Source organism: Ambystoma mexicanum, chromosome 9, assembly GCF_040938575.1.
Source record: "Ambystoma mexicanum isolate Mex_15411 chromosome 9, UKY_AmexF1_1, whole genome shotgun sequence".
Taxonomy (NCBI): domain Eukaryota; kingdom Metazoa; phylum Chordata; class Amphibia; order Caudata; family Ambystomatidae; genus Ambystoma; species Ambystoma mexicanum.
In genome coordinates, this window is record NC_090931.1 from 961,961,459 (window position 1) to 961,976,840 (window position 15,382).

The 15,382-nt window shown below is 46.8% G+C and overlaps 1 protein-coding gene across 5 annotated transcripts in view; it reads left to right on the plus strand.

Annotated features, from left to right (window-relative positions):
* The window catches only part of UBR3 (ubiquitin protein ligase E3 component n-recognin 3), a 2,710,065-nt gene that overhangs the window by 412,331 nt on the left and 2,282,352 nt on the right, over positions 1-15,382 (plus strand). For all 5 annotated transcript variants that reach the window (XM_069616177.1, XM_069616176.1, XM_069616178.1 and 2 more), the window contains exon 10: positions 6,172-6,305. In XM_069616177.1, coding sequence (XP_069472278.1) covers positions 6,172-6,305 — 134 coding nt within the window. The remainder of the gene's footprint in view (positions 1-6,171; positions 6,306-15,382) is intronic.

Here is a 15,382-nt window from a genome sequence, read left to right on the forward strand (position 1 = left end):
AGCTCTAATAACCTTGGTGGACCTATCCAGTACTGGGTCCAGCGCCACGTTGAAGTCCTCACCCCGTATTACATTAGAGAAACCATAGGCAGTGATCAATTGGTACATATTCACATAGAATGAGGGGACGTCTATATTGGGCCCGTATGTATTAACCAGGAGTATTTGGTGTCCTGCAAGTCTGCCCCAAACGACCACATATCTTCCCTGTTGGTCAGCCTTATGCCCCTCCAACCCGAACCCCAAGCCTGGATGAAGAAGAGTAAACACCCCTCTGGCCTGCGTAGAATAGTCTGTGTAGAAACGCTGGGAACCCCATTTGGGCATTATGTGTAGGTTATTGCTCCCCATTGTGTGTGTCTCTTGCAACATTAATATAGATGGACCATGCCTGGTAACATAATTAGATATTTTCCTGACTTTCATATGGATATTTAGTCCCCTGACATTCCAAGTAAGGAGTTTCACTCTCCTCCCATCGCCAGTATCATGTAATAGCAAATCTTTCCGAGTCCATGACCAACAAAGTTGTGCAACATGTGCCAGGCGGCAAGCGCTATTCCCCGAGAAGCAACTTTTAAAACATAAAACAAACTTTCAACCATGGAACAACTGTACTCTGGGTCTACCTTCTCCGGGCGACCAAAACTTCTCCCATCGGCGAAATCTTTTCTACCAAAGGTCAACCAACATTCCTTACCTCCCCTTGCCCACCCACCCTCATCATCAACCCCAACTCGACGATGTACCCAAGCAAACTCTTGGATCATTCCAGGGGTGGCATGTTGCCTCACATGACCGCCCAATCGATTCCACAACACCGTCAGCCATATAGAATTCGGCCGCCATAATAAAGTAACAACAAGGACTATGGCCATGAAGGTGTAGCAGTATAGCCAGTCTCTGGATTCACCAAATGTACCTTAATCTTCTGGTTTGGGTCTGTTATTTTGAGACGGTCTACCACCCCTGGGTGGAAGGGGTATAGAAGCCTCAGTATATTGTGTGGCCTCAGCTGGGGACTCCAAAAAATGCGCCTTGCCCGCATGCTGAATTCTCATCTTGGCAGGGAACATTAGAGCATATGGTATTTGTCGTTCTCTCAGCAGTTGCTTGACCGGCTCATAGGATCTTCTACTTGCTTGAACACCGGCCGAAAAGTCGGGTTATATGTGTATCCGATTTCCTTCATGGTGTAATGTTCCAGCCTCTCTAGCCATACGCAGAATTGAGTCCCTGTCTCTGTAGTTGAGGAGTTTCGCGATTATAGTACGTGGCGGTGCCCCGGGCTTGGGAACCGGGGCCAGCATGCGATGCGCCCTCTCAATCAGGAAATGTTCAGAGAATGCGTCCTGGCCGAAAATCATTTTAAGGAGCAATTCTAGTTGTTTTTCCATTTGGCCCTTTCCGAATGTTTCCGCCACGCCCACCACTCGGATGTTGTTACGTTTCGATCTGGATTCGAGGTCCTCACATTTATTTCGGATTGTTGACATTTCCGCCTTGAGTTGGGTTATGTCATGACTGTGGCTTGCAATCGCATCTTGGTTGGTGCTTATTCTCTGTTCCGCTTCAGTTACATGTGTACTTTTTGTCGCTTCTGGGCTTTAGGGAGCCAATGGTGGAGACTGTCGCACAGCTTAGTGTTGTCTGCCCGGAAGCCATCTTGGACGATTGTTGTTAATCTATCCTCTTAATCACCATTCTCCGGGGTAGCAGTGTCACTACTATTATTGGACATATCTGCAGCAGTAGACTGTGTCTGACTGGCAGTGTAGACGTCCATGAGGCCTTTCTTCTTGTTGCTAGGGGTTCTGCCTGCCTTTCCCAGTTTTTGGGGTTCGCCCATGTCTCCCGCCACAGTATGTTATGTTGCAGTGTCTATCCCTGGCTGTAGCACCTGCCTGCCTCTGCTGGGTTCAATACAGCGTTCCAACGTGTCTCCTAGCTCCTAGCTCCTGGCGTATCAGCACTTATGGACTGTGCCCTCCCACGTAGCACCGCTGATCAATGGTATGGTTCTGGGGAGCGTCTCAGGAGTTCCAGCATCCACGCAGGCTAATTGGGAAGGGGTTGTTACAGTTCGTTGTACCCCTGTCTAAAGTGCTATATCTCAGACAGTCCCCACCATCTAGTAAGCCAGTACAGGATCAGGGTCCGGTGTGCACCTCAGGGCAGCCCAGTGCAGTGCGCCCCTCAGCCACGGTTCGTGTTGGGGGCATCACCTCCCTTCCTTCCCAGCAACCGCAACATGTACCTCCTCTCTACACGTGCGAGGTCGGGTGCGTATTGAAGGCCAAGCTCGCCAGGTCCCCGCAGCACCAGTACAGTCACCTCCTCAACCCACAACCGAGCTTGATGGTGTGGTGCACAGCGGTGCGGGCAGTATCCCGTGAGGGTGCGGGGATCCGTCTCAGGACGTATCGCTGGTGCGACTATCCGTGGAAGCAAGGACGTTAGCAGGACCAAAGCCTCAGCACCAACGGCGGATGCAGCTCACACCTCCCAAGTTTTCAGTGGCGGCGTCCCGCAGGAGTCCGGGTGATTATCAGTTCATTTGGGTGTGATTTTCAGTGAGCAGTGAGCCGGCAGGACCCCCGGGCCACGGCTGCAGCCACAGTTCGCTTACCGTGGGCGCGTAGCGGTCTGTGTCCCAAAAAACCGCTCGGGCCTTGTGCCAGCTGCAGGATAGTTGCTCCACGGTTCTCAACGGGGCGTCGTAGAGCCAGTGAGGACCCCGAAGCTCCAGCCCGATGGCAACGCTTCTTCTCGCTGCCGGGACGTCACACGGAGCTCTGTATTCGGCCGCGGGGCGCGGATTGTATCGACAGGCCCCACCCTCTTCTGGCCTGGCGTCAGACCGCGGCCTCCAGCTGATGCCACACGGAGCCCTCCGGCGAATTGCGCCCGTGCCGAGGGCCGGCAAAGCTCTCCGCTCCCCAAGCTCCGGCGTTTCACATAGTAGCAGTCCAGGATTTTCATGAACCGGGGACGGGATATAGATGTATCCGCGTACCGATTCTTACGTTTCGCGGCGGCCTCAGAAAGGATAATTAGATGCAGGATTTTTTGCCGGCGCAGGAGCCCTCAGATTAGGCAGCCATCTTCATTGTGCACAACAGCGCCCCCCCTCACGAGGGCATAATTTATTTTAAAAAGTATCAAATTATGTCCTAAACTGATAAAAAAAAATATATGAACTAAATCATGAATACACCATAAAGAACAATAATTCAATGCAGGTGAAACAACTTTGTAATTTCTCGACCTGCCTACCAAGCACTGCTTAACAGGTGAAGTTACCCAGAATATTATCTGTACTGCATGGTGATCATTGATTGAAGGGTGACTCATGCCTCCTTGTCTTGGTCACCACTCGGCTGCATTCGACACCATCGACCACTGCATTCTCCTCTCCCTCCACGATGACGGGATGGGGTTCTTTAGCACGGGTCTGAATTGGCTTACCTCTTGATCAGACTCCAGGCTGTCCAGATGAACATTTGGCGTTCCAACCGACTCCATCTCCTGCAGAGTGCCCCAAGGCGCCATCCTTTCACCCATCCTTTTTAACCTTTGCATCGAGCCTCTGGGCACACTCCTCAAAGCACCCAATATGGCCATCCACCAATACGTGGATGATACTCTGTTGTACATGACAGTAAAAAGCCCACAGGACATTCGTTGTCTCCGTAATTACCTAATTACCTAGTCCTCATCCACTCCTGGATATCGACTGCCTACCTCAAACGTAGCCTGTCCAATTCATCCTCATCGGTCCCCTCACTAAACAACTTGTTTAACAATGGCTTAATGATATATACCTAGAAGGATTTGATCCCGGGGTCTTTAGATTCAACTAAATCCTTCGGCTTCACCACCGACGGCTATCTGTGCTTTCAGAAACACATAGCCAAGAAAGCCCAAATGACCTGGCTCCAAATATCCACCCTTTGCAAAATAACAACCTTCATCCCTCCGCAGAAGATTTGGACTGTAGTGCAGGCACCTGTGGTCTCACACATCGATGGGGGAAATGCTCTTGTGTTAGGGCTCCCAGCTGCTCATTTGACTCCTTTAAAAGCATGCCACCATGCTGCAGCACGTCTTATTACGGGTGCATGGCAATTCGACTGAAACACCAAAATCCTATGTGTAGTACATTGGCTTCCTCTCCAAGCCAGGATATTGTTTAAAACTGCATGTATAATATACAAAGCACAACCGAGCATTACACCAGCGTACCTGATGGCTAAACTCCACATATCTGGAGGCACACGCTCCTAGCACAGCAAATCGACCAACCAGCTAAAATCACAACGTGTCTGCAAAGAGAGGACCCCCAAACAATCCTTGCCTGTCGCGCACCCAGCTTTTGGAACTCAATCCTGGTATCTGCTCAGCACGCCCCATAATGATCCAGTTTTTCAAATCTCTCAAACCATGGCTTTTTCAACAACACCAGAACAAGGACTAATCTCAATGGACGCACAGCCTCAGCTCACAGTACTGTACTACTGTTAAAAGATGCCAGCCAAACACTGGCTACCTACACTGTGTACTGCGCCACGCTGCTCTTGAGCTAGGTCAGCGCTTTAAACAATACAATTAGAATACAATATCTACCTTCAAATAGTTTTTAAACATTCCAGTACAGGCCTGATGACCTGATCCTGTAGGTGCTTGCGTTCCAGAGATATTGAGTGGAAAAGTGGAGCTCCAGTGGGGCTTCCCCACCCATGACGCAGATACCTAGTGCATGCTGTGCCCTATAACCTGCATCAGGTGTGGAAGGTGAAGCGGGTCAAGTGCTTTTCATGAATTTTCCCTCACGTTGGTCTAGTATCTTCTTGGTCAGGGAATGTTTTCACTGAATAGGACTCTGCAAGAGCTGGGCACTGCAGGAAGGGGATGAGAACCATTTTCCAATAATGCACCCACCTTTGAATGTGGCAGAGGAAAATGAGAGCATGCATCTTAGCCTGCCAGACGCAAAGGAGTTTGCCAGCTCTTGTGGCTCTGATTAACATCTGTAATCTGTGCAAATGACCAGTATTACTCCAGCGGCACAACTTTCCACCCCTGAGTGCAAGAGCAGAACAGATTCAGCTACTGCCGTAAGCAGTCTGTGGAGATGGCCACTAGGGCCTGTGCTAACAATTCTCCTGATATTTTATGATTATTTTTCTTTTTATATCTTGTATTGTTTGTGTGAAAGATTAGTATTTCAAATCACAATCAAATTAATTAAAACATAATTAATATTCTCCTGAATGATGGCTATGGTTATGGCCACTTGCTGCAGTTATCCTCCAAAACTAATTGCCTTGAATTGCGTATTGCCATTAGTCGTATTCATGGGTTAATATTACTATAGCAATATTGTACAGGTACTTTTGATCATGGTGATTACTGTGCTGATTTCACTTCAAAGTTAAAGTATTTTACTCCACAGTATACTATTTGCCCACTTCTAATGTATCATTCCCCACTCCCCATCTTAAAATGTCATGGTACCTATAAGATTTTTAGCACAGTGTAATGAGCAGTACACAATCCGAAGGCGTTCTCCCTTAAGTAACTGTGATAACGGCACTGGCCTTTCAGAAACCCATAGCCAAGAAAGCCCAAATGACCTGGCTCCAATTCTCCGCCATTTGCAAAATAACACCCTTCATCCCTCTGCAGAACATCTGGACTGTAGTGCAGGTACCTTTGGTCTCACACATCGATGGGGGTGGGAGGGGCGGAAATGCCCTCCCGTTAGGGTTCCCAGCTGCTCACTTGGCTCCCTTAAAAGCAGCCCACCATGCTGCAGCACGTCTTATTACGAGTGCATGGAAGTTTGACTGAAACACCTAGATCCTGCATGAAGTACATTGGTTGTGGGTATGGATTTTCATGCTACAACCATTAAAATGTGATGGATGGAAAAGTAATCACACAAACTGGTAATTCCTCTCGACTGCTTCCATTCTATTAGCTTTTCCCCTTCTGGACCAGTGGGACAACCCTTTCATATATTAAATAACATGGTTAAAAATGCTGCAAAATGCTGCTACGGCTGCAACTGTCTTTGTGCAGGTATTTGTCTAATTCCAAGAAGGGCAATTGTTATTGTTACTTGGTGTTTGCTGCTATGCTTTCTCAGGAATTATTTGCATTTTTTAGGTATGAATTTGAACAAGCGTGAACTAAATGAGCATGTGGAATTTGAATCTCAGACCTACTATGCAGCATTTGCAGCAGAGCTCGAAGCTTGTGCCCAACCAATGTGGGGATTATTATCACATTGCAAAATTCGGGTAAGGGTCAGAATGATCATTTTCTCCATTTAGTAGTTAGAAATTATAGTATATTTCTATTCTAATATTTGTTATAAAGTACTTGTATGTCCAGTTTTCTGAGAACACGTTCCCCTTCTGGATAATATTGCAAACCATGCCAAACATCTGATTGTCAGTCTAAACATTGAGCTGTCTTTCCGTGTGCTTCCTGTTCATAGACCTTTGCCCTCATCCTTCTGAACCAGATCCAGCTCTCCATTCAACTTACTTGCAATGAGTCACATTTGCTTTCCAAAGCAGAGGTTACAATAAAAACGGTACCAGCAGTACTACTTCTGCAGGCTCTTCATCTAGTGCTCCTCTGGAGACATTGAGGGTTTCTAAGTTGATCCTTAAAATACATTAGTATGGTACCAAAAATATCACTTTAATAATCCCTTAAATGCACATTTTGTATTTTGTTTAGCACTGGCTTTCTCCTTGGGTATCACCCCCCTGCTCCCACATGCATTTCAAGCTCTTTCCAATAAAATCTCAGGAAGAAAGTATGATCAAAATCAAAACTAAATAGCTCCGAGCCTTTTATAGTTCTCCAGCATGTCTATATCTGGTGTATTGATTCTGGCGAGGCGGAACAGCTGTCCCCAGTCAATACACCAGCTGTATCATATAAATAGTTTTTCTCTGTAGAGTTCTCTCTTTTTCAATATCCCACTTAGTTGGTATAGGCTGAGTCTGTAAAACACTGTACATTTATTTGTGAGTGAGATGTGGGTGAATTGTGTTGATACAAGGGGAGGCAGTCATTGCAAGTAGATGACCACTTGATTGCCTGGGTAGCGCCTTAACCATTTGAGCCTTATGAATAGGTTTTGCTATCATAGCATGGCTCCTGTCACAGATCCTACATCCACAAACACCTGAAGCCTTGGTGTCCCCTAAAGAATGATTGCTTGTTGCTGTCTCTAGGAGAAAATAAATCTATCAACTCCACTGTCGCACATGGCTCTTGTGCACCTAAATAAGATTCCATTTGCGCCTCTTGCAAGGATCTCTCAAGTGAATGGTTGATGGGTCAGAGGACATGCTTGTTTGGCTCCTGGAAAGTTAGTTGTAGACCCCAGTGACTGTAAAAGGAGAAGTTAAAGCAATAATGGGGCACTGTGTCCAGGGGAGAGAATGGAAGGAAGCTAGTACCTACTGGGCACCTGGGAGAAAATGGAGAGCCTGAAAAGACGAGAGAAAAGTGTTGGGTGAAACGCAATCTATTCATCCCAGGACGCAGCTGAGGATGACTAGGAAAATCTAACATAACCAGGCAGGGACATAGTTTATTGGCTTTACTGGATGAACCGAAGGCAGTGCCAGGTCGGACTAAGGACTAGAGAGAGCAAAGGGGACAATCTGAGGATGTTGCAGCCGTGTCCCTAATAGAGCCCCTGGTTATTCCCAACTTCCCCCATCTCCCAAAACGAGTCCTGGGTCTCCAGAATGAGGGATCCCTACTTAACACGCATTATGCTCTAAACAAAAAAATACTTTGCCATCCATCACTTGATCAGACTGGGAAACTAGACTTGCTCTGCCACACAAAGACCAACGCTCCCTCCCGCTCCATTTTGGCAGACCTACACTCCAAGGGCTGTGACCTTTTCTACTGAGACTCTAAAGAATGTAAATGAAATGAGGTAGCACTGATTTTTAAAGACTTGGAATCACTGACTCTCATATTGGATATCTAATTTGACCTGTCCTAAAACACTGCTGGTCAAACTCCTCTAAGCGCTCACCTCTGTATGAAAATAAGCGGTGTCTTGCTGTGATTTTCTAATAAGGGAAAAAGGAAGGGGTGTATATATCATAATAGTAACTGTGTTTAGAATATTTTACAATAAGAGTGCTGGAGTGTTTCAACTGTGTGTTTATAAATAAATAATTATATATTTTGATACCAAAGCTCTGGCCAGTGTTTGCTTGTATTATTGTATCTGAGTGCCTATTGAGTATACTTTGCATACTGCCTAACTCTTCTTGAGGGAAGTCTGGCTGCTCAGCCACAGCTACCAGGTAAATCTGGGTGGTACAGACTGCTACCAAGTGGGTTTACTGGTAACACCTGTAGTCTTAAATCTTTTGCAGTGGTCCCTAAGGGAACTGCACAGGTTTCTGCCTAACACATTTCATAAAACTTATACTGATTATGCATCATTTCCCAGAAAAAGAGATGCACGTTTACCCTACATAGTAAAGTTTCCTTGTGAAAAAGCCAGAAGAACCTATATACTGTTCAAATTAAACCAATTTTCTACTCTTGAACGTTCTCAACATTGGTATAATTCATCCATATCCAAGGTTGAGAACAGCTGTCACTTTTGTGAAATCAGGTATCATTATGAAACACTTCAAAATAAGAACAGTATAATACAAGATGTTTAACAGGACAGATGTAATCTGTTGGGTACTTACTATCCGGAGGCTACTGAATTAGGGCGACAATCTTTTTGGGGAAGATGCATAAGGGGAGATAACAACCAAATGCTTTTGGCATTAATCAAATTATTGTATAAATTTGAAGATTCATTGACTAAGGTAAACATTACAACACATTAAAGATTATCTTTTTTATCTTTGATTGATGGGGCTGAAAACTGAATTAAATCATAGTCTTGTAAGCAGCTCATGTATTGTAAGAAATCTAAAGACTTAACTTCATAAAATTAGATCAACATTTGTTCTTGGTAGTTCTAAATGTATTGTTTTAATGCTGCAGTAGTTCTAGGGATGATCTGTGTGTATCCAGGAAGAAGTGGTCTTCATGGTTTCCTTTTTTAAATGTCACGTGAAGTGGATTCGTAGTTTCTCTGATGCTAATGCTATTTGAATTTTTGTTCTGTCCAAAATGTAATGATCGTATTGTTTTCGAATAGTGAGTTCTTCATGGTTTCCTTATTTCAATGTCGCGCAAAGTGGATTTGTAGTTTTTTGATGATAATGCTACATGAATTGTTTTTCTGTCCAAAATCTGATGTTCTAACTGTTTTTGAATAGCATTGGTAGGCTAAACTCTTAATGCAATGTCAAGTACTTCTGAATGGTTAATTCTAAGAAACTTTTAAACTTTATATTTTGAGATTATTTTATGAATGTATTCTGTTATCGCATTGCATCATAATTTAATTTTGCTAAGTATTTGTAAAGGTTTCTTTTGTAAACTCAAACAAATACATTTTGAAGGGATTGTGTCCTCTGACATATTCCTTATCTTGATCATCTCCAGCTTGCTGGCCTCAAATTTTTTTTTCAGTAGAGGGCACTGCGCGTCGACGTCCCTCGTGCCGATGTCCCTCGACAGCCTCCGTATCGGCGCTGATATCATCATGCGTATAAATAGACTTGCGCAGCGTCCATTGCTCAGTTCTGTTTTTCTGCGCTTCGTGGGCCTCGGAATCGCGTTGCTCAGTTCGTTAGTCAGATATATTCCTCGAGAATACCAACTCTTACTAGATGGCTTCCTCATCCGAACCGACGCCTCCACGGTCCGGCTTCAAAAATTGTCGAGACTGTGGAAAGAAAATGTCATTGACAGATCCTCACAGGATTTGTTTGTGGTGCCTGGGATCGGAGCACCAATGTTTGGAGTGCGTGGACTGCATTTCCATGACGGCGAAAGCCTTGAAGGAGCGCAAGGTGAAGCTTGAGAGAGGTAAGACAGTTAAAACTCCTTCTAAAGTTTCCTCGGCAGAGCCGAGACATTCGTCTCCTCGCCGACACAGGAAACATTCTCGTTCTAGGTCTCGAAGCAGTTCCCACCACTCTTCGAGATCCAAGCATTCGAGTAAGAGACGTCGAAGATCCCCTTTCTCCTCGTCTTCAGTTTCCCCGGAAAGAGTCACCTGCCCCACAAAACATAGCTCTCAGGCTGAGTGGGAGGAATTCCGTAAAAGGATGCTTAGCGTCTTCAAGAAAGCGGCCTCGGCCCCTTCGAAGACAGCTGAGGGGGATACCCTGGGTGAAGGACCCGAATAATCAAAACGCTGCGAGTCGTTGTACCCGGCGAAAGAAACTACTCAAGAGCGTCACGAACCCTCGAGCAAAGGCACTGTGCCATCGACGCCATCGTCGAAAGTCCCTTCCCTAGGATTCCGATCCTCTCGAGCTCTTCGAGGCCTCTTCCGATCTTCTCTATGCCTTTTTCAGTGTTTTCAAAGCCTTTAACGTCTGCGTTTTCTCAACCAATTATGACAAATTTGGCCCCTTCTGCTCTGGAAATGGGATTTAAGCCATTTCCAAGGTCTGATCATTTTAGACCTTTGTCTTCAATTTATGAAGAAGGGGAGGATTCGGATCAAGAAAGACCCTTTGGGTTGCAGAGAACGACGACACCTGAACCAGAGTAATTTACCTCTAAGGAAAATAGGTTAAAGGACCTTCGAGAATCTTTACATGAGGTAAGTGGGTTAGATACTTCCCCAGAAATAGAATTTGCCAAACCAGACCCAGGAGAACATGCCGAAACCCCAGAATTTTAATGGCAAGGATTATAGAATTCATGGGTTGGTTGTAATGCCTACCTCCAAGGAGCCAGGTCCGACCCAGCAACCCCAGAGGCAGGCATCATTCCCCCCAGGGAAGTGCCAGCGGGCCCAAGCTGGGGCCCTTTGGACACAGTCCTGGCGCCTTAGGCGCCAGGCTCATGTTGGACCCCTGTCCTGGCGCCTTAGGCGCCAGGCTCATAAAGCTAGACATGTGTTCAAGTGTTTTAATGTGCACTTACCTGATGCAGACCATGCTGCTACATCCAGGCCCTCTTGAGGCCAGAATGGAACTACTTTACCTGTGGGACTACTTTCCACCTGGGTGTGGTCGGAGAAGGATACATACCTGATCGGTGGAAGGGTACATGCCTGGAACTTCTTCCAAAGCTATTTAAACCACACCCGATCAGCAACTCACGCTTTGCGTTGTTCTGCTCCTCGCAGCTGGACGCTCACCGTGTCAGCTCCTGCATCTGGACTTCAGCCACGCCTGTCAGCATCCTGGGCCGCCTGCAAAAGGAGATAAGAAGGAAATGGAGAGAAAGAAGACCTTACCTGCTAAAGCTGCATCACGGGGACATCACACCGACGATCCTGAAAGGGAAGACATCATTTTAAAAGCATTTTGTTTCGACCGCTGCAGCGCTGCATTTCACTCACCTTTCCTGGGCGCCTCCATCTTCAGCAGCGATCATCCGGATCCGCACCCACTTCCCAGAGCCTACAGAGAAAAGACAAGAAAACAAGGTGAGAGAAGGAAGGGAAAAAGGAAAAGCTCAGTTTCCTTCTAAGACTTACCTGTTGGGTCATTCCCATTTCATTTCGGATCCTGCCGCTTCCAGGCATTCCGGACCCCGGCCCCAATGGGGAAAAAAGACAAAGACATTGAATGAGCGAATGCAAAGACATTACCTGAACGCTCATCCAGAACTTACACTTCGGGTCGGCGCCATATCTCCGGCATTCCGAACCCCGGCCCCTAAGGGGAAAAAGACATAAGCATTAGCGCTTGCTGCAATAAGACAATGAACATTATTATTAAGCTTGAACTTTTGAACTTGCAACAGAACTCTTACAGCGTCTCACCTGAATAGTCAAGCTTATATTGAACTCCCATCAAACCTCAATTCAGTGAAGTAGCTGGCTTTCAACGCGCCCCTGCATCAGAAGCAGGATGGAGAGCTCATCCTTCCAAACCCTAAGGTGAGACTTCACGGGGAATCGTGGAAGGGTATCGAGGAGGGTTGGAAGGGAGTGGGAGGCTTGAGCATTATTCGGTCAGTAGGTAATAATACTCCCTTTTCACGCACAAGGGAATATTCCTGCGAGCCAGAAAAGCCAGAGTAGAGGGGCCCTTCCTGTCCATCATCAGAGTCCTGCGCTTCACCATTGAAGAAGCATCAGCACTCGAAGCCAGACCTGCGCCTCCGTGGGAATCAGGTGAGCGTGACATTGGTCTACACCTTCACCTGCGTTCCAACAGGATGACCTGACAGACATTTTAGACAAAGGCCCACAGGAGGATCCTGTGGTTCCATTTCATGCTGCATTACAAAGAAAAATATTGGCTAACTGGGAAACTCCTGAGGTTATCCCGGCGGTTAACAAGAAGTTATCAGCCAAATATAGGGGATCTGCTGCTGACGCTGAATTTTTTTCTAAACATCCAACTCCAGAGAGGCTGGTGGTTCAAGCAGCAACTGCATCAGGCAGTAGATCGGCATACCCTACTGTTCCACAGGACAGGGATGACAAAAGATACGACTCTATGGCTAAGAAAGTCTTTTCTGCATGTAGCATGGCGTTGAAATCTATTAACGCTACTTGTATGCTCGCAAGGTTCAGCCACACACATTGGGAGTGTGCTTCATCAGCGGCTGACTGCCTCCCAGAGGGGGAAGAAAGGGAAGCGTTTCTAAACATCATTAAGGATGGTAAAGACGCAATGTGCGAATCCCTTCAAACTGGCATTGATTCTGCTGATAGTATCAGTTGGGCCATGGCGGCAAGTCTGGGTTTGCTTCAGATATACAAGCCAGACTTTTAAATATGCCCTTTGACGGCTCTTCTTTGTTTGGTAAGAAGGCGAATGACAGTCTAGAAAAGTTAGACATCCAAAGCAGCAGCAAAATCTCTGGGAGCTGCAATCCGCCAAACGCCATATCGCCCCTCAGGAACCTCTTGGAGAGGTAAGTCCTTTCGCTTTTATTCCGCATTCGGAAAAGGCAGAGGACAGTCGGTCAAAGAGGTCAAAAAAGATTTTCCCGAGGTGGACGGTGTAAAAATACAAAAGCTGCAGCAGCAGCAGGTGCCTCTTTACCCTCGGCATCTGCATCAGCCGCCTCCAAACCACTCTGAGGACTCTGTTCACAAAACACCAGTAGGGGGCAGGTTAACTCAACATCTGACGGAATGGCAGGCTATTACGTCAGATGATTGGGCATTGGAGACAGTTGCCCAAGGTTACTGCCTGCCTTTTCTACGCATTCCTCAGTCATCCACCGGGGAACAGCTCTCTGAAAGTTCCAGATCCGCTCCCCTTGCAGGAAATTGTAGACCTGCTGGAGAAAGGTGCCATAGAACCGGTACCTGTAGCGGAGAGGAACAAGGGCTGGTACTCCCCCCTACTTCCTAATACCGAAGGACGGAGGACTGAGACCTATCTTGGACTTACGAGAATTCAACAAGTTCCTCAGGGAGGACATTTTCAAGATGGTAACTCCCTCTCAGATCCTTCAGGCCCTCCAGCTTCAGGACTGGCTGTTATCTCTGGACCTTTAGGATGCTTATTTCCATGTGCCAATCCATCTCAAACATAGGAAATACCTGAGGTTCGCAATTGGCGGCTCTCATTATCAATTTTGAGTTCTGTCATTTGGGCTGACCTCCGCCCCGAGGGTCTTCACCAAGCTAATGTCGGTAGTGGCTGCAAGTCTAAGGAGGGAAGGGATTCACGTCTACCCCTACCTGGATGATTGGCTGATCAGAGCTGTATCTCCGGAACAAGCTCAGATCCAGCTAGATTATGTCTGCCACTTCCTTCACAAGCTGGGCTTCTCCCTCAATTTAAAGCAGTCACAGATGATACCATCACAGAAACTCCAGTTCATTGGAGCAGTCCTGGACACTTCCCTGGGAAAAGCCTTGCCACCAGAGGTGAGGGCTCAAGATATTCTGCAGATGGTCACCAAGTTTCAAAATGCCCAACGTCTCCCAGCCTTTGACTTTTTGAGGTTGCTAGGCCTCAAGGCATCCTGCATCTTCCTTGTGCCAGAGGCTCGCCTGAGAATGAGATCTCTTCAGTGGGCACTAAGAACTCAGTGGTCGCAATTCTCAGGGAGAATGACAGATCTCCTTCAGATTCCGGACAAGGTGGCTCAAGACCTTCAGTGCTGGGCCTGTTAGGAGAACATTTTGAAAGGAGAACTGTTATGGCAGCCATGGCCGGAGATAACAGTAGTCACAGATGCCTCACTCACAGGGTGGGGAGCCCATGCCAACGACTTGACCATCAGCGGTCGTTGGTCTCCATCGGAGTCCAGACTACACATCAACCTGTTAGAGCTGAGAGCAATCAGACTAGCGCTGAAGGCTTTTCTGCCATCTGTACAGGGGAAAAATGTCCTGATAATGCTGGACAACACAGTGGCCATGCACTACCTCAACAAAATAGGAGTTGTAGGATCACTGCCTCTGTGCAGAGAGGCGATGCAGCTCTGGTTTTGGGCAATCCAAGAAGGAATCTTTCTATCGGCAGTTCACTTAGCCGGAGAGAAAAACTTGACGACGGATGCTCTGAGCAGGCAGAGCACAGTCTCCCACGAGTGGGAACTAGCTCAGGAAGTCCTTCAACAGATCTTCACCCTTTGGGGAACCCCTCAAGTGGATCTGTTCGCCACCAGCATCAACAGAAAGTGCGATCTGTTTTGTTCAAGGGAATTTTCCCCGAGAGGAGCTCTAAGGGACGCGTTCGTAGTGGACTGGGAGTTTCCACTTCTGTATGTGTTTCCTGCAGTCCCCGTCATTCCTCAAATGATCAGGAGGTTGAGAAGGTTCCGGAAAGCAATGATCCTAATTGCCCCGGACTGGACCAGGAGAACGTTGTACCCGGACCTTCTGGACATGTCCATCTGCCCTCCAATTCGTCTTCCACTCAAGGAGAATCTTCTCTCGCAGAAGGGAAGTCAGGTTCTCCATCCAGACATCGGAACCCTCAGCCTTCACGCTTGGTATCTGAAAGGTTGAGATACAAGGATTTGGACCTCCCAGATGACGTCATGGAGGTGTTGTTTTCGGCCAGAAGGCCAGCAACAAAGTCTTTATACCGCTGCCGTTGGAACAAATTTTGCAGCTGGTTTAGAGAAAAGAATATTGATCCCTTTTCATGTGGTACACCAATGGTGTTATCTTTTCTACTCTATTTGGCAAATTCGGGCCTTCAGGTTGGCACTATCAGGGGCTATCTCGCAGGAAATCGATCTTCAAGCGCACTGCAGAGGAACAATTGTATTTCAAGTTACCCTTATTGGTTAATTCCTTCAGAAATTGTATTACTGTCTA